At 37.2% G+C, this 19,787-nt stretch overlaps 1 protein-coding gene across 1 annotated transcript; it reads left to right on the top strand.

Moving 5' to 3' along the window:
* Positions 1-1,823: 1,823 nt before the first annotated feature.
* On the top strand, positions 1,824-4,495 carry LOC132056188 (pentatricopeptide repeat-containing protein At5g16860-like). Its single transcript, XM_059448270.1, is given in 2 exon segments — positions 1,824-2,462; positions 2,465-4,495. Coding segments are annotated over 2 exon segments (2,517 nt in total). The 5' UTR covers positions 1,824-1,873; the 3' UTR covers positions 4,393-4,495.
* Positions 4,496-19,787: the final 15,292 nt, after the last annotated feature.

The raw sequence follows: 19,787 nt of genomic DNA, 5'->3' as shown, positions 1-19,787 counted from the left end.
TTTTCATTTTAAAATTGGGTAAACGAACAGTGGCGGTTCGGTTTTAAATCGAAAACCGGCCGGTTTATTAGCGGGTTCTGGAAGTCGTCCGATTCAAAAGCTTAGGTTGATGGGCTTCTTCGTCCACTTTTATTTATCCATTATACTAAAAAAAGTTGTCCAAGTTTACTTGTCCACTTTAGCGAACCAAGACATAATTTATCACTTTTTTCCTATTTTACCCTTAGCATTAATAAATCAAATTTTATAATTCCTTTTTCCAAGACTTTGGAATTAGCAATAATTAGGGATAATATGATAAACTTTTCATTCTATTTTTGACTTCTTAAGGCGTGCCAAGTCAATATGTGACAAGTAAAAGTGGACGTAGGGAGTATATAGTAAAAGGTCAAATCATGTACTCTTCGGAAATAGGCGACATTACCCTCCATTAATTTTATGATCTAATATTACACTATTATTAAGAAATAGTCTCAGTATTTCCCTTAACTTATAACAAAACTCCAACCTGAGAGTAATTAATCATACTATACTCCCTCCGGTTCAAAATAATTGAGGTTTTGTATGAGGTTTTAAGCTTGAAGACATGAACTAAGGAATTCATTAACTTCTAAAAATTAAGAGATGTTTTGAGTAAAATACCCTTAATTATGATTTTCTTTTCAAACAACCAATTTTTTTTTTTTTTTTTTTTTACAAAAAGTGTAACTAAACACAACTCCATCTTCAATTCCAACTTCAAAAATTCCAAATAAAATAAAGATTATTTTGTTTCAATTGCCAAACGCCTACTTAAATTGTAATGGGGAGAGTAGTAAAAACCACTTATTATACGTACTCGCTAGATTTAGATATATAGATATTTAGATCTATACTAAAAATTTCAAATTCTTCAAATTCTATTAATAATAAATATTATCTAATTAGAATTCAAATTCTTAATTTTATTATAATTATTACAAGATATCTTTATTACTACTTAATATAAGAGGGAATGTGAGGACTTTTGTAGTCCTCACAATAATTCGCCCAATTTTTTAAAAAAAAACTTTTTAATTAATTACTTTTACTTATTTATTTAAGTTGTTTTTTGTTTTTAATGGGGAGAGTAGTCCTAAATTAATTACTTTTAGGTCCTAATCTTATTTATTTAAGTCAATTTTTTTGTTTGTTTTTAAAGTCTACTTTTCAAAAGCCTATCGAACCTCCTACCTCATTTTTCACGTTCTTTGATTTTTTGATTGGTGCTCGATATCCGATATATAGATACTTAGATCGCGCCTATTCGGGGAGCGCTTCCTCCAAATATTTTTTTCCATATCCATGTTCGAACCCCTAATCCCCGATTAAGAGAGGGCTTGTTTTCAAATTAAATTATGTATTTGTCTTAAAAGTTCATTAACTATGTAATATTTATTTAGAACTAAATAATTTCATCTAAGTTATAATGTCAAATTATTTCAAATTTGATTTGAATTAAATAATTTCATCAAAATGGAAGTTGAAATATTAAAGGAGTGGAATGAAAATTTTGCTTTCATATAACTATTATGGACAAATAGGTATATGGTTGTTAATTGTACACTTCATGTACTAACACAAATTATATTTCTTTAGTTAAAATATCTACTTTTATATATAACGATACATAACCAGTTTATATAATAACATAAGCCCCCTCACATAACCAGTTTATATAATAACATAAGCCCGGGCCTCACATAACTAGTTTATATAATAACATATACAAATAGTAAATCGAGGTACCTTCTATGACAAATTTGAACAAAATTTAGAAGCCACTGATTCCCAGTTAAAAAGACACAGTATTCGTTTATTGATTCTTTTGAAGTACAAGGGGCAGTTGCGGAGTATGCTTGTTCCCTCGTCATTACACTCAGCTCTACTTCACTTTCCCTTCAAATCCACCTCCTTTTTCGCTTTCTTCTCTTCCTCAACACCATTACACAGAACAACAACTCCTCCTTCTTCTTTTACCCACTTACTCAAACAATGCAAATCTTGTATCAAAGCCAAACTCGTCATCATCGGCGCTTTTTCACCCTCAGCAAACCCCACAACATGGTCATCCCATGTTGTTTTCTGGTGGAACAACCTCATCAAACGCAGTGTTATTCTCCGACATCACGAAACTGCCTTATCCCTCTTTAGAGAAATGTTAAGACTTGATTGGAAACCTGATGGCTACACATATCCGTATGTACTTAAAGCGTGCGGTGAGATTAAGTCTCTAATTTGCGGTGAATCTGTACATGGAATGGTTTTACTATCTGGGTTGGACTCAAATGTGTTTGTATGTAATGGGGTTATAGCTATGTACGGGAAATGTGGGTTGTTGGGTCATGCACGCCAGGTGTTTGATGAAATTCTTGTGAGAGGAACTGCTGATGTTATTTCGTGGAATTCGATTGTGGCGGCTTATGTACAGAAGGATGAGGATAGGAAGTATTGGAATTGTTTGATGAGATGGTTTCGTTGAATAGTTTTGAGTTGCGACCTGATGCTGTTAGTTTAGTTAATGTGTTTCCGGCTTGTGGTTCTATGGGGGTGTGGAGACGAGGGAAACAACTTCATGGTTATGCGATTCGGAGATGTTTACATGAGGATGTGTTTGTGGGAAATGCGGTTGTTGATATGTATGCGAAATGCAAGCGTTTGGATGATGCTAACAAGGTTTTCGAGCTAATGGAGGTGAAAGATGTGGTTTCTTGGAACGCGTTGGTAACTGGGTACTCTCAGATAGGACGGTTTGATGAGGCTTTGGGACTGTTTGAGAGAATGAGGGAAGAAGAGATTGATTTGAATGTTGTGACATGGAGTGCTGTGATTTCGGGGTATGCACAGAGGGATTTAGGCTATGAAGCGCTCAATATCTTTAAGGAGATGATGCTTTCTCGGGCAGAGCCAAATGTCATCACTCTTGTTTCTGTGCTTTCAGGTTGTGCTTCTATTGGAGCACTGTGTCAAGGGAAGGAAACTCATTGCTATGCCATTAAAAGAATGTTGAGTTTGGAAGGAAGCAATGCTGAGGAGGAACTCATGGTGATTAATGCTCTGATTGACATGTATGCAAAGTGCAAGGAGATGAAAGTTGCTCAGGCCATGTTTGATGATATTGACAGGAGAGATAGGAATGTCGTCACATGGACAGTCATGATTGGTGGACATGCCCAGCATGGCGATGCCAATGATGCTTTAGAACTTTTTTCGGCCATGCTGAAGGATGAGTACTCTGTAATCCCAAATGCATATACTATATCATGTGCTCTGGTGGCTTGCGCTCGTCTGTCTAGTCTTAGGATTGGTAGACAAATTCATGCATATGTGTTACGACAAGGGTATGAACCTACAATGGTCTTTGTGGCTAACTGTCTTATTGACATGTATGCCAAATCTGGAGATGTTGATGCAGCTAGGCTTGTGTTTGATAACATGAGCCAGAGGAATACTGTGTCATGGACATCCCTGATGACTGGCTATGGAATGCATGGTCGTGGGGATGAGGCTCTCGAAGTGTTTAACATGATGAGAGGAGCAGGGCTCCCCATAGATGGGGTAACTTTTCTTGTTGTGCTATATGCTTGTAGCCACTCTGGAATGGTTGATGAGGGTATGAATTACTTCAACAATATGAAGGGGGATTTTGGAGTTGTTCCTGGGGCTGAACACTATGCCTGCATGATTGATATCTTGGGTCGTGCTGGTCGACTGGATGAAGCTATGAAGCTCACTGAACGCATGCCAATGGAACCAACCTCAGTAGTATGGGTCGCGCTGCTTAGCGCTTGTAGAGTCCATAAAAATGTGGATCTTGCCGAGCATGCTGCTGCAAAGCTGTCAGATCTGGAATCTGAAAATGATGGGACTTATACACTTCTTTCAAATATATATGCTAATGCCAAACGTTGGAAAGATGTGGCCCGGGTTAGATCTCTCATGAAACATTCTGGCATAAGGAAGAGACCTGGATGTAGTTGGGTTCAAGGAAAGAAGGAGACTGTTACATTTTTTGTGGGGGACAGATCTCATCCAATGTCTGAAAAGATATATGATCTCCTAGAAGACCTGATTCACCGTATCAAAGCAATGGGCTATATACCGGAAACAAGTTTTGCTCTTCATGATGTAGATGATGAGGAGAAAGGCGATCTTCTTGTTGAACATAGTGAAAAGCTGGCCCTTGCGTACGGCATTCTCACGTCAGCTCCTGGAGTGCCTATTAGAATAACCAAGAACCTACGAGTTTGTGGAGACTGTCATACTGCAATGACATACATCTCCAAAATCATTGAACATGAAATTATACTGAGGGACTCGAGTCGCTTCCATCATATCAAGAATGGATCTTGCTCTTGTAGAGGGTTTTGGTAGAAAGGTTCTTGTGGAACATTTGGAATTTTGGATGGTATACAAGAAAAAAGCTCTCGGAAATGAAGTACAAGTTCATAATCAAATTATTGAAGTGTGAGATTTGGAATACAGAGGCGGATCCAGGATTTTAATTTTAAGGGTCAACATTTAAGGTTCTTAGCATTCAACCTATTATATCGTTAAAATTATGGGTTCATATCTACTACTAGTTGCAATTTTAGTGAATTTTTACACATAAATTTATGCAACGCGCTAAAAGTAACCGCCGCCTCTAGTGTTTTTAATGCATTAAGTTTTAAGTCAGTCATCTTCATCAAAAAAGTTTTAAGTCAGTCATCTTGTGACAAAATAAAAATAGAAAAAAAGTTGCTGATTAATTGATGATGTGGGAAGTAGTGTTGTCCTCCAATATTGTGATGTGTTCCTGATTTTCCAAGTGGAACAAGTATCTGAACTTTGACCAGTTTTCAATTATTCTGAAGCTAAGTCTGTTTCTGGTAGTCCTAAGCTGACAGGTTTTATTTTTTTATAGTACTGAATACTGATCATAATGTGTCTTATGCCTCAGAATATGCCTCAGAATCTTACCAAATTATGAAAGAAAAGCTGTTAAATGAAGGGAGAAAGCCGTATGTTATCTCTGCTGGTGGATCAAATTCTCTAGGAACCTGGTAAGGCTTATTTTGTTACGCCACTGCTTGTTTCCTCTGCTGATAAAGCTTAAACCTACTTCCTTTCCTCTTCCTTGTTTTCGGCGCTTCACTTGCACCTGGAGATGTGCGTGGATGCTTTAAGCATCAACATGTTGCCATAAGTTCTTAATGATAGCCTTCAGTTTCTGAGTGTAGAGCTCCCTATACAGCCTCTGAACTCATTGCGTCTTGGCTTAATTTGAACTTCAGTATGTGGCCCATTCCCGTTTAATTGTGAACACTTCAGTAGCGAATCAATTTTCCATCTCGTGGCCCCAAATTGAGCCATAAGTACGGTATTAGCTGGTTACTTGTGGTGCAAGGATTGACTTCGCTTATTTCATTCGCTATATTTGTTGTCTTGTGTCTTAGAAAGACAATAATATTTGGATGACTATTTGGGTTTGCAGTGATTCGTTAATTTTAGAACTCGAGTGGCGTAACCCTGTGTTACAGGGATACTTAACAGTATAATCAACCACTCTTCTTGCCAGCTGAAACCCTCTCCACTGGCTTCTTGAAATTGAACAGTCATATAACGTTATGGATTATTGCATTGTCATTCTTCTTTTTCCTTCTTTTTTTGATCGGGAAATGCATACTTTGCTACTTGTCAATATTTCTATTATTCCAAATGTGATGGCACTAGGGTAGCCAGGGATGACTTATTTTCTTGATTGTCAGAGCTATTAGCCATTCAGAAGCTAGTAGCCCGGTCAGAATACATGCCAAGAGTTGTACTTTCTCTATGCTGATGTTTATACAATCATTCCATAGAGTTATAGAAACACCTGTTTAAAGAAAAAGATCCAAGGACTGATCAGCATCATTAGTTGAATAACCAAGGGTTCAATCCATTAATTTGTTAGGAAGTTTCTCAAATGCCTATACCTCATATTAAAACATATCAAACCGAATTACGCTCTGACCCTGAGATTACCATCCTTTAGTAATGGAGAGTGATGGTACATTCTAATTTATTGAGCGTAATTGCTCTAGAAATTTGCTCTACTTTAGGAAGAAATACAAAACCTGTATCTTAGTGTCACCAGTTTGCTAAGTGTGACTATTTTCTCAGGGGCTATATTGAGGCAATCAGGGAAGTTGAGCAACAACTTCAGCACTCGAGCAGTGAATGGAAATTCGATGACATTGTTGTAGCTTGTGGCAGGTTCAGCGCCTCTTCTGCATAATTTTTATAATTTAGTATGCTACACATGAGATTGTTGCAATTAAAATTGTCCATTCATGGAATCACTAACAGAAAGATTTGCTAAAGATATGGTTGAAAAGTTTGTCAATGATTTCCAAAATAATAGGAATATACGATGAATTTATAGAATGATCGAGACTCGTGCTATTAATGAGGAAGATTATGCTCAGTTTGACCCATGACTTGCCTAATCTTTGCTTGACTATAGTTAGACACACTCTCTCTCTCTCTCTCTCTCTCTGTGGGTACTTTTATGTTGTTCTGATAGATGTTCCTTAGTGCATCAATGCTTGTCAGTATCTCTGATATATGTTTTGAGTATCTGTTTCATGTGGAGGATCTTACCTTGTTGATTCTGGCATCATGACACCCTATGGGATACCTTTTATGGATTATTGTATTTTTGTTGCTAGACAAATTAAGATGGGATATATGTTTTCATGTTAGGAATTTAACTTATGGCTTTTGACTTATTTTTGTTATTTTTAGGTGCTTATTTTATTTTGTACAAAGTGCTTAAAAGCTATTTTGGCTAAAAGCACCTAAAATTAAGATTACCTTGCTGGTTTTGATTTTTACCTTTTATTGGTTCCGTCCACTTTTAGTGATTTTTTCGGTGTCTCATTGCTTTCGGATAAAAGCATTTTTAAGTTGCTAGACAAATTAAGAGCCTGTATATCACTCATGTCCAAACCCGGATTAAAACGCTTGCGTGGCCATCCACGTGTAATATATTCATATGCCACATAATAAATTAGAAGCGATGGGCTTAAAAACTCTCCGTAAGCCAAAAGCCATAAGTTAATCATCTAAGTAATTCTAAAAAAACATAAAATTACATGGCTTTTGACTTATTTTTTGACCACTTATATAACTTTTGCTTTTAAGTTTTGCTTGTTCCAATTATCCCCATCGCATAAATTTGTTAACTTAAACTTAAAGCACTTTTATATTTTCCAAACTACTCATGCTACCCAAACACTACAAAAGTGCTTAAAAGCTATTTTGGCTAAAAGCACCTAAAATAAGCCAATCCAAACAGGCTCTAAGATTACCTTGCTGGAGGAGCTTTTGAATTTTTAACCGATTTTTCCTTTACATTTTGTTAACGAATTATCAAACTTATGCCGTCCACATATATTTATTTGTCATTCCAAACTAATTATGGGTTGCATTGACTACATTAACGTGAGATACTAACTACTATTCGCTTAATTCGAACAATTTATTGTTAGGTTTTGAAGTATATATACGTCCACACGAATCATAATATTGATTTGTTAATTTCTTTGGGATATAACTTTTACATTGGGACACAATTCAAAAAGCGAAATCCACTGATGTTTAGTGAATTGAAGGAAATGTAAAGGGAAATGTCAAAATACCAATTTTTTGTCAGTGGCGTGTGACTACACTCACTATGCCATGTGGCAGCTCGGGGATTAATTAAAACCCATTTTGCCAAGTCTAGGGGTGTCCGATAAAAGCATATCATTTAAGAAAACCAGACTGAACTCAAAATCATTTGCTTTGCATCTCTACATGCATCAGTTGAGTCTCCCTGTGAGTGAGTACAACAACACGGGAGCAAGAGTATAGAGTGGGGCATTTTCTTTTTAATTGTACTTCCTTTTCATTAAGGTAAGCTAATTTATTGTGATTTTTCTGTATTCTAAAAGTTCTTCTCCGTTAATGCAGAGGAAGCACCAACAACTAGTCCTTCGGATTGGGTTTTAAACATATCATTCAGAAGCATCCTTTTGCAATTGAGGTATAGACTTGCAGCATAATATTCTATTTCCTTCCAGCCTAAAAATCTGCAATGCAAAGAGGGTAAAGTAAAGCAGCTTTAAGATACTGCCTAATAAAGTGAGAAGTAATTCATGTTTGTGCACTCTTTTTCTCAATGCTTCCTCTGCCAACTTTGTTGATATACAATTGTACATGGATATTAGCTTCATTCCCTGATGTTTTTAATGTCGGGGCAGACATCAGAATCAACTATTCTTAGTGGAAATGCTTAATTAGCGTATGCGATGACGGAAATACCAAACTGAAATGGTTAATTAGAATACCTTTGAGATACTAGCAGGACATTGTATTAGAGAAGACGGAAAGTTTCTTCTCTCAAAGTTACTGTCAAGTCAAATTTCCTTTAGTCAGGTGATTTTTGAACGCATCAAGCACCATTATTGCAGACATATACATGTGCATCTATACACAGAACATATTACCTTATTACACTTAACTCAGTTCTCAAACAGTATATTATCCCGATTTATTGTTTCAGGCTTACAATAGTATCTATATGTTAAAAACTTCTTTTTTGATGATCGTGATGTCCGGGTCAACTCTGTGGGCACCTCGACTAATTCCATGGGGTACCTGCTACCTTCCACCTGTACTGGGTAACTCTATCCACCAAGCCACAGATGGGAAGAAACCACCTATTTTTCTGCTTCCGCTGGGAATTAAACCTGAGACCTCATGGTTCTCAACCCACTTTATTGATCACTAGGCCACACGCTCGGTTTCCAGAATAAGATTTTTATTGCTTTAGTAGCAGTTTTACCCTATGCTGCTCGGACTCTTCAACAATGCCGCCGGTTGCGTCTCGGATCCTCCAAAAATAGTGTAATTTTGGAGGATCCAGTACGGGTGCGGCAACACTTTTGGAGAGTCTGAGTAAAATAAGTTTTACCACAATAATCCACAATACATTTTTTCTCCCGTCTTTGAGAGCTGCTTTTTTGAGTATCACCAAAGAAAAAGCCGAGACTAACTTCCATGTACCTATTTTTGTCCAGGTTACATTTCTTCATTCCTTCTACAATCTATGTAATTTTTTGGGTAAGGTACTGATTTTGTTTGTAGAACCTCTTCCAAGTTGCATGTTGAGATTTCCTTTTGGCAGAGACAAAAATGCTGTTGTAACATTTGGGTGGAAGTACTTGCGAAAATTGATGGACTAATGGCCTTTAATATGAGCTCAGATCTCCTTGTACAAATCATCTTTGTGACAAACACGGAAGACTATAGTAATCCATATATACATATACATATACATATATATACATATACATATACATATATATATATATATATAATTGCAGGACATAGGCCTGCTTAGGTGGCATGCCTCATTGTTCAGAAAACCTATTTATCTATTTTCTCAGAGTTCTGCTTTTTGTCCCCCCGCTGAATCTAAGTGTTCCATTAAGCGTGAGTTACTAACGAATGTCCCCGAAGGGACGCCATTTTAAACCCCTTAATTACCCCGTTTCACTTCCTCTTCCCCTGTGCTAATCGCATCCATTTCCGTCACATCAACATGAAGAATGATTCTCATCTTGATGGCCTTATCAAAATAGCAGACCTGGTATTTCGCTCTTCCTTATTCTTCTTCCTGGGCATTTCTCTTCTCTCCGTTCATAGCAAGCTTAATATCCTTGCGAGATGTTTAATAAATAACGTTCTGAAATAAGTATTGAATCACTTCTTTATTTCGATCTATATTGTGAAGTTAACATCTTATTGGATCTGAAAAACATCATCATCGTAGTTCTTGAGAGAATTTTCACAGATTTCCCAAAATCAAAGAGACTTTTCAGAGGTTTCTTTCATGGGGCTTCTTTTGGCTTCAAAAGCTTTTATGTCCTTGAATATATTTTTTAATCTTTGGATTATTTTATCATTTTATTGTGCTCTTGCTGTAATTACCGAGTACTTTATACACCGACACATCATTTTCCTCGAATTTTTAAATGCTTATCCGGTCACTTCTTTGAATATGCTGACTTTTGGCTTTTCTTGTGATGTAGATTGTACACCATCAATCTTGCTGCGATCCGCACTCCAGCGGATTACAACAGTCGACCACTTGACACTACTTGCAGCGACTTCATTGGAGGTTTTCCTAATTGTTGTTGTTCGGTTGCTGTAGAACGGAAACTGCCACCGCTTTCCGGTCTGTTTTCAGAATCTGTTACAAACCTAACAAGGTGTCTCTTGGGGTCCGATTTTGTCCGATTGGGGTCAGAGATTCGGATGTTTCCTTTTGGGATCAAGGTATTATGGAGTTCTGTTTTTCATAGCCATCTGCTTCAGTTTTTTTCATGGTGTTATTTTGTTATTTGCTACTGTATTTGTGTTCCTCCCATATCTCCATTTAGGCGAACAGAAAATGACGCAACTAAGACTCTTTCTTTCTTGATTACTTTTAATTTTGCCTGTTATGGGCGAATTCATGGAAACGGGGGATTAGGATTGTCAGTTTTGTTGAACTGATGTGTAAATCAGCAGCCTTTAAATTCTTCGTTCGATGATACAGTAGATGGAATATTTACGGAAAAGGATTGTCTTTTTACCCTTTACATCTTCGCCTTTTGGAAAGCCTAGACACTCTGCTATCAGTATCGGCCTTGTGGTGGAGGTAGAACTTGGAGAGCATAACTCTTTTAAGTTTATTTGGTTATATTGTAAGATGATAAGTACAGAAATATCTTGGATCCACTGGTTAGACGATTACGCCTTCCCGTGTTCTCAATTTTTACTTTTTCATCATTTTGGTGCAAATATTCTTGATTTAATCGTATTTAAGTTAGTAAAATATTTTGACAGGTGAATAGATTTCATTGCTAGTTATATTATTGGATATTGTTTTTTGAATAATAATGAGTTTCTTTTGAAAATATGAGTTTCTTTTCATGATGTTAATACTTGTACTGAGCTTCATTGATTTCTAGAATATATATGCGCCTAAGATCATTTCATTTGACTTTGCTCGCCTATACTTGGATACAATAGCCTCTGTAGTTGTTAGCGAAAACGTAAAAGGAAGAACACAAGATTTAACGTGGTTCGGATCAAAATGATCCTACGTCCACTAGAGAATAGTTGCTTTTATATTATTAACAAAGGAAGGGGAGATTTCGCAATTACACCTAAGAGAATTGCTTTCTCAACTCTCTACTCAGTACAATGTATTGTATGATTTTTGGGATGATGGTCAAAGAAGAATTGCCTCTTGTTTTATAGGCAAACAATGACTTGGGCTCCAAGTGTGCTACATGGACATTTCAATTCTCCTCCACATCTTAGCATCCTTTGGCTCCGAGCAATGCATGCTGTGGCTCCAAGTAATTGAGCATTCTTTGGCTCCAAGTAATAGAAAATCATTCAACTAAAATTGACACAGGATTTTTTTCTATCACATGACAAAAAGCAACTCTTTCAATCTCCACCTTGGTTTGTGTTCCGAGCATGCATATGAACAACTACGGCCAAAACTTCTAAGCTTATTGGGCAACCCCGTTGAATCAAACCCTTTTTGAACATACCACCTCCACCTAACAACTGTTCTCTCGGAGTTGCATCAGTTGATGCGTACTCTTGCTAAGTCCTTGAAGTGTGCAAACTTAGCGAGGGAGATTACCTTGGTCAACATGCCTGCAGCGTTATTGTCTGTGATAACCTTCACGGCCTTGATAGTTCTCTCTTCAACAACATCTCGAATAAAATGAAATCTGACATCAATGTGTTTAGTGCGCTCATGAAATCTCTGATTTTTAATTAGGTGAATAGCACTCTGACTATCACATCTAAGAGTTGATTCCTGCTGAACCAAACTCAATTCCGCCACCAAACCTTTCAACCAGATAGCTTGTTTCACCGCCTCCGTTGCTGCCATGTATTTTGCTTCTATCGTAGACAAAGCGACAATCAACTGCAGAGTCGATTTCCAACTAACGGCACTGCTAACGAGAGTAACGATGTATTTAGTTGTGGACCTCCTTCTGTCAAGATCTCCTGCATAGTCAGAATCCACATAATCGAGAATTGAAATACCTCCACCATTTTTTCGAAAGGTTAGACCAACATCAAAAGCTCCCTTGAGATATCTCAATATCCGCTTGATAGCTTCCCAATGCCTCTTTCCTGGGTTGGATATGTATCTTACATATTGAGCAATATCTGGACGTGCACATACCATAGCATACATAATGCCAATGTTGCTCGGACTCTCCAAAAATGATGCTGCACCCGTGTCGGATCCTTAAAAAATGCACTACTTTTGGAGGATCCGACACGCACCCGTGTCCATTTTTGAAGAGTCCGAGTAGCATAGTATAATGCTACAAACTACACTGGCATAAGGAACCTTTGACATATGCTCCACCTCATTCTTGGACTGAGGCATTTGTAACTCTAAAAGTTTAAAATGAGGAGCTAATGGTGTACTTACAGGTTTGCACGTATGCATATTGAATCTCTTGAGAACCCTTTCAATGCACCTCTTCTGAGAAAGATGTACAACACCGTCTTCTCTTGAAATCTCCATACCAAGGATTTTCTTTGCAGCTCCCAAATCCTTCATGTCAAATTCCTTACTCAATAGTTTCTTCAAAGCATTTATCTGTGTAATGTTGTTAGCAGCAATAAGCATATCATCAACATACAACAGTAAATAAAACATTGAGTTACCAGACATCTTGTGATACACAGCTATCAAATGCACTCCTTGAGAATTCATGTGTATTCATGAATGCATCAAACCTCCTGTACCACTGTCTAGGGGATTGCTTCAAACCATACAAAGATTTCTTCAGTTGGCATACATGATCTTCTTTTCCCTCAGCTAGGAAACCTTCAGGCTGATCCATAGAGATTGTCTCTTCTAGATCACCATATAAGAAAGCAATTTTGACATCAAGCTATTGAAGCTCTAAGTCAAATTGTGCAACCAATGCCAGTAGACGCGACCGAGCTATGCTTCACGACTGGAGAGAAAATCTCATTGTAGTCAATTCCCTCCTTCTGACTGAAACCCTTTGCAACCAATCTTGCCTTGAACCTAGCATCTTCCTCTTCAGAAATTCCCTCTTTTTTTCTGTAGACCCATTTGCATCCAACTGTCCTCTTCTCCTTTTGCCTTTTCACTAAGACCCATGTCTGATTCTTTGCAAGAGACTCCATCTTTTTCAATGGCTAACCGCTATCAGGCAAGATCTTTGCAAGAAGTAGCTTCAACATACGAGGAGGGCTTCAGATCCTTAATCTCTTCTTCTGCAACTATGAACGCATATGCAATCAGGTTTGCTTGATCTAAAAGGCGTTCACGGTCTTCGTATCTGCCTCTTCTCCCTTCCCTTCGCAATTGTGGATGGTTCATTGACAACAAGTTCTTCAGATCTACATCTTTTGACTCATTCTTAACCTGAGTCTCTTGATCCTTTTCCTTGGTAGCTCCACCGGAAGCTCCACCTAATCGTTGTTCTCGTTTCCTGAAAACTCCATCGAAACTTTACGGGGATCAAGTATAGAGGATTCATCAAAGGTGACATCTCTACTAATTATAAATTTGAGTAAAGACAAGCACCAAAGTTTGTACCCTTTTACTCCATTCACATACCCTACGAATATGGCCTTCTTAGCCCTTGGTTCAAGCTTTATTCATCAAAGGTGACATCTCTACTAATTATAAATTTGAGTAAAGACAAACACCAAAGTTTGTACCCTTTTTACTCCATTCACATACCCTACGAATATGGCCTTCTTAGCCCTTGGTTCAAGCTTTCCTTCGTTAACATGATAATAAGTTGGACACCCAAATACTCGTAAGTATGAATAGTTAGAAAGTTCACCTGACCATACCTCATTCGGAGTCTTAAAGTCAATCGTCGATGCTGGAGATCGATTGACAATATGAACAGCAGTGTGAACTGCTTCAGCCTAAAATACTTTGGACATTTTGGCTTGTAGGAGCATACAACGAGCCTTTTCAAGAAGAGTTCGTTCATCCTCTCAAAGAACTCCATTCTCACGTGGGGTGTGCCGACAATTCATGTTTTGAGATTCCATGAACCTTGTAGAAATCATTAAGCTCTTCACTGCAAAACTCTAAGCCATTGTTTGTGCGAAGATATTTGATTTTTCGATCCATTTGATTGTCAACCAAAATCTTCCACTCTTTAAATGCTTGAAAAGCATCACTTTTTGCCTTCAAAAAAAGCACCCAAACCTTTCGTGAGAAATCATCAATAAAAGTGAGAAGATACCTCTTTCCGCCCTTCGACGGAAGTTTAGAGGGACCCCGTAAATCTGAATGGATGTTAGTCTAACACCCTCCTGTCTTGTGCTTGCTAGTGCTGAAGCTGACCTTCTTCTGCTTCCCTAGAACGCAGTGCTCACAAAATTCAAGTGTGTTGATCTTCTCACCTTTCAAAAGGTTACGGTTGCTCAACATCTCCAGTCCACGTGCGCTCATACGACCCAATCTTACGTGCCATAATCTTGCCTTGTCATAATTAGATAATCGCATCGTAGATGGCATTTGTAGAGCCAACAATGGTGCTTCCTGCCAATGTGTAAAGGCCATCCTCCAGCTTGCCTTTCAGCATGACTAAAGAACCTTTAGTCACCTTTATAGTTCATCCTTTGTTCATCCAGAGTACCCAGGGAGATCAAATTCTTCTTCGGATCAAGAACATGACGGACTTGTGTAATAGTCCTCACAACTCCATCATGGCAGCGAACCCGAACTGAGCCAATGCCAACTATTGCACAAGTTGCATTATTGCCCATTACTACGGTTCCTCCACTTTTCTCATAGCTGCTAAACCAGTCTCTTCGGAACATCATATGCAGAGTACAAGCAAAATCTAACACCCATTTGTTTCCATAACTTCCATTATTGCACAATGTTGTAAATACATAATCATTATCAGAATCATGTACCCGGTCAACTATGGATGCACTCGCCTTTTCCTTGGACTTTGACGTTGGGCAATCTCGTTCAAAGTGCCCCTTGTTGCCGCAGCCCTAACAATCTGCATTCTTCTTGTTCACACAAGACTTTATCTGTACTTTGATTTGCTCCTTCCCCGTTGGCTAGTCCGGCCTCTTACAAAGAACCCACTTGCCTGATCATCTCTGTCTCCTTCACAATGCTTCCTTACATCACTAGAAATAAATGCTTGCCGCACTTGCTCAAGGTTGATAGGCTCCTTCCTATACATTATTGAATTCTCGATATCACGATATCCTGAAGTAAATGAAAATAGCAAAGCACATGCAAGCGTCTCCTCGTCCTTTTTAATGCCGACAATATGTAAGTCCATGACAATTTTATTGAACGGGTCTAAATGATCGTGTAACGAAGTACCTGACCCCATCTTAAATGTGTGAAGACGCTGTTGTAACAATATCCTTGTTGTCACCAATTGGTCTTGGTAAAGCCCTTGGAGCTTGTCCTATAACTGCTTGGCCGTCTCTTCGGTACTTGTACTCACTTCACAAAGCACGTTAGATGCAAGGGACAGTTGGATTACACTCAATGCATCCCCTTCAATCTTTTCCTTGTCGAAAGCCGATGTACCATCGGGATACTTTCCGTCAATAGCATGGATTGAACCTTCCCTCCGCAGTAACGCCATCATCTGGATCTTCCAGATATTGAAGTTGTTGCGCCCATTGAATCTATCGATTTCAAACTTCATGGAACTCATCTTTGGTTGTTCTTCTTCCTAGGATCTTCAAAGATTCCTAACGCTCTGATACCAATTGTTAGCGGAAACGTAAAAGAATGAACACAAGATTTAACGTGGTTCGGATCAAAATGATCCCACGTCCACCAGAGAACAGTTGTCTTTATATTATTAACAAAGGAAGGGGAGATTTCCCAATTACATCTAAGAGAATTGTTGTCTCAACTCTCTACAATATATTGTATGATTTTTGGGATGATGATCAAAGAAGAATTGCCTCTTCTTTTATAGGCAAACAATGACTTGGGCTCCAAGTGTGTTACATGGGTATTTCAATTCTTCTTCACATCTTAGCATCCTTTGGCTCCAAGCAATGCATCCTTTGGCTCCAAGCAATTGATCATTCTTTGGCTCCAAGTAATAGAAAATCATTCAACTAAATTATCAAATGAGTTTTTTCTATCACATGACAAAAACCAACTCTTTCAGTAGTAGTATTTCGTCAGGAGACTATTCCCTCTTTTTCCCATTTAGATTATAGGTATAATAGTGTATTTGCCCGCATTAATCCTGAAAGATATTAGTAAACAATGTGAATATCTCCGATCATATAAAGCGATATAATGTTATTTTGTATAATTTTCATGCAGTTCTTCCTTATGGATTCGTCATGTGTCTTTTCAAAAGAATACACCGTCCACCATGCTGCACTGAGCAGGAAAATTCCATCTAATTAGTTTTAGTTTTGAAAAATTTGCATATGCCTTTACTTCCTTTTTATTTTATTTTTTCAACAAGAAGACCGTCCACAGCCACCTTCTCTCTCTATCTTTTTTGGCATTCAGGACTTATGCAGCCCACTTCTTGCTTATTCATGGCAATGTATTTAACATCTTTTTTCCACCTCCAGTCGTGCATCTTTTAGCATTAGAATACACAAAGCCCAAATTCAGCCTCAGTCGAGCTTCAGTATAGATATACTCGAGTTTAGAAGATCCTTGTCATAGTGCATATTTATATTGTAGTCGTACATGTCTGATGTTACTGCAGCTTAGTAATGATACAATGATTCTTGTACAGGTCTATAGGTGTACATTCAAAATAACAACTCTCCGAAGCAACAACCAACTGTTGTCATTGTGGACATCAGTGAAATAGAGAGCAATCATGTCGTAAAAAATGCAGAGACTATAAAGGGTTTACAAGATATGAAAAGAAATGAAGAATACTTGTAACTTCTGTTGAAAGAAAAACCCATGTATTATCATCGAGGCAACCTCAATTAGTACTAAAGTGAGGAATTGAACATGCGATGAAAAATGCTTATAAGCATCAGAGTTATTATATTTTTATTAGCTAGTGTATATCATTCTTTAGTTAACATATTTAAAGGAAATAAGCAATTTTCATGATTTCTATTTACAGTAAACATTGAACTCGTCATGCGAATCAGAATTATTTTTTGTTGTCTGCATTTGCTGCATCTGCATTACCTCCAGTTGGGTACTTATTTCACATACCGCCTGAAGCACTACGATATTTTTATGGCTATACGTGATGTTTTAGTATCTATTTCCTTTGTTGATCCATGGTATCATAGTAACTAAATTTTCAATATCAAGTTCTTTTAAATCATTGTGCTTAAAACTTTATCTCTTTTGTATCAAGTATATATTTCATGAATTTAAAAATATCTTTTATGACTGCGCTTTATCTCTTCTATATCAATTAGATATTTCATGAATTTAAAATGCCTTTTATGATTGCGCGAAGTGCGGGCAAACTAACTAGTTTTATATATCGGAAAAGGCTCAAATATGCCATCCAACTAGCGGAAATGGCTCATTTATGCCACTCGTCAATAGTTTGGCTCATTTATGCTATTAAATTATAGGAAATGACTCATTTATGCCATCGAACTATAGAAAATGGCTCATTTATGCCACTCATCAATAGTTTGACTCATTTATGCCATCGTCCGTTACCAAAATGACTCATCCATGCCATTTTTCATTAACGCTGATTTTATAATACCAGATATGACACGTGGCCTCCAATTAGAGGTCTACGTCGTTTAATTAAACCAGTCCAATTTTAAATACCAAATTAATAAAAAATCCGATTCATACACCTTATCCATCCACAACCATAATCTAGTTGGAGGCCACGTGTCATATATGGTATTGTAAAATTAACTTTAATGAAATATGGCATGGATGAGTCATTTTGATAACAGGCGATGACATAAATGAGTCAAACTATTGATGAGTGGCATAAATGAGCCATTTCCTATAGTTCGATGGCATAAATAAGCCAAACTATTGACGAGTGGCATAAATGAGCCATTTCTAATAGTTGGATGACGTATTTGAGCTTTTTCCGTTTATATATTTCTATGCAAGAGAGTACGCTTCTCGAAGAATCTTTTTACATCAAGATGTACTGGACCTGTCTGAAAAGTCTAAAGTATATGACTGGGTGCTAAGCATGAAATTGTTCCTTTTCAATAAAAAATTTCCTTCTGTTGTTTTTCTTTGCTTCTGGAGAAACTTGACAATCTTTGGAAGTGCACACTCGGTCCTTCCAAGTTCCAAGCACAGGAAATTTATGGTAGATTAAACACTAGGCCATGTACATGACAAGAATGAATAACAAATCCTTTCACCTTTAACTAGAGGTCTCGCGTTCGAGCCCTAAGAATGAATGTCTTTTGGTAGGGAGCACTTTCCCTTTTAATGGGTTTTATGCAGCGCGATCCGGATTAGTTGAGACCCTAAAGCGGGTACTAAACACTGAGTGAAAAAGAACATCACCTCATGTATGCTCATCAAAGCAATTGCCAGAGATTGAAGAACGAATTGTTTAGGTGTTTAGAGATGTAAATCATCTGCTTGCCCAAAGCAGTTATCAGAACTTAAAAGGGCGGATAGATGTGATCAATGACCATATTAGCATAACACTAATTACTATACTAGTCATCTTTAGTTACCATGGTAAAGTGATAACTTGAGGAACTCATTTAATAAGACGTACGGAACTTTCTAAGCTTGAGAAATAATTGACTATATGTAGGGGGAAATAGGACCTCTACTTGAGGCAATTGAAGGACAAACAAAAATAGAATCGTTTCCCCAAAGAATGGAATATAGATTTATTTATTTATATAGTGGTGGGAAACTGGCTTTTCTCCAAATGGAGACCTCTCGTAATGCACTGGTTACTCAACTGTCACTTTGTAGTTGTCGTTTCCTTTTTTCGTTCGGCAATGGTTTTCAAATAATAAAATCAATTAATCCATATAGACAGAGTCAGCAATGACGAAACCATTTAATACCAGAAACATGTAATTATATAAAATAAAGGATCTAAATGATATACTGAAAGTGAGTATTTTTCTCACTATCAACATAATATGTGATAGCAGGTTAATTAACATGTTTGTTAAGTTACCGATTAATGTTATTATAGATCAGGGTGTGTAAATTATTTTATAGTCAGTATATACAACTTAAACTTACTAATTAAAACAAAATCATTTTCCTTTTCTCATTGACCAAAAAAAAAAAAAAAAAAAAAGAAAGACTATTTTTCCAGAATTCAGAAAGAATTATACCGTGGAATATGATTAGGTCAACCAGTCAGCATCGCATGTGACTAATTAAAAACTCTTCTTATCAGTCCTAACTAAACCGAACATGTGATGCAATACCAAAAGTTTATTCTGATTTTCTTCCATACTTCCACTTATATATAACTAACTAAGTCCACACTCTAGAATCTTTCTGCCGTACTAAATTTTAGACTTTTAAAATTGGAGTTCCTTGTTTGTTTTGGCTAATGAGATGGTATGACTTATACATAATTGTCATTTCTCTAACAAGAGAGTAGATCTTAAACAAATGAAATGCGTGTAGTCTTGTAATAATTATAAAGTAGTAAAATACCTTAGTGTCTCCCCTTTTGCTCTCAAATGTCTATATATTTATACCTTGTTCTTAACGTGTC

Source organism: Lycium ferocissimum, chromosome 5 (genome assembly GCF_029784015.1).
Source record: "Lycium ferocissimum isolate CSIRO_LF1 chromosome 5, AGI_CSIRO_Lferr_CH_V1, whole genome shotgun sequence".
Lineage (NCBI taxonomy): Eukaryota > Viridiplantae > Streptophyta > Magnoliopsida > Solanales > Solanaceae > Lycium > Lycium ferocissimum.
This window is presented reverse-complemented; position numbering and strand designations above follow the sequence as displayed.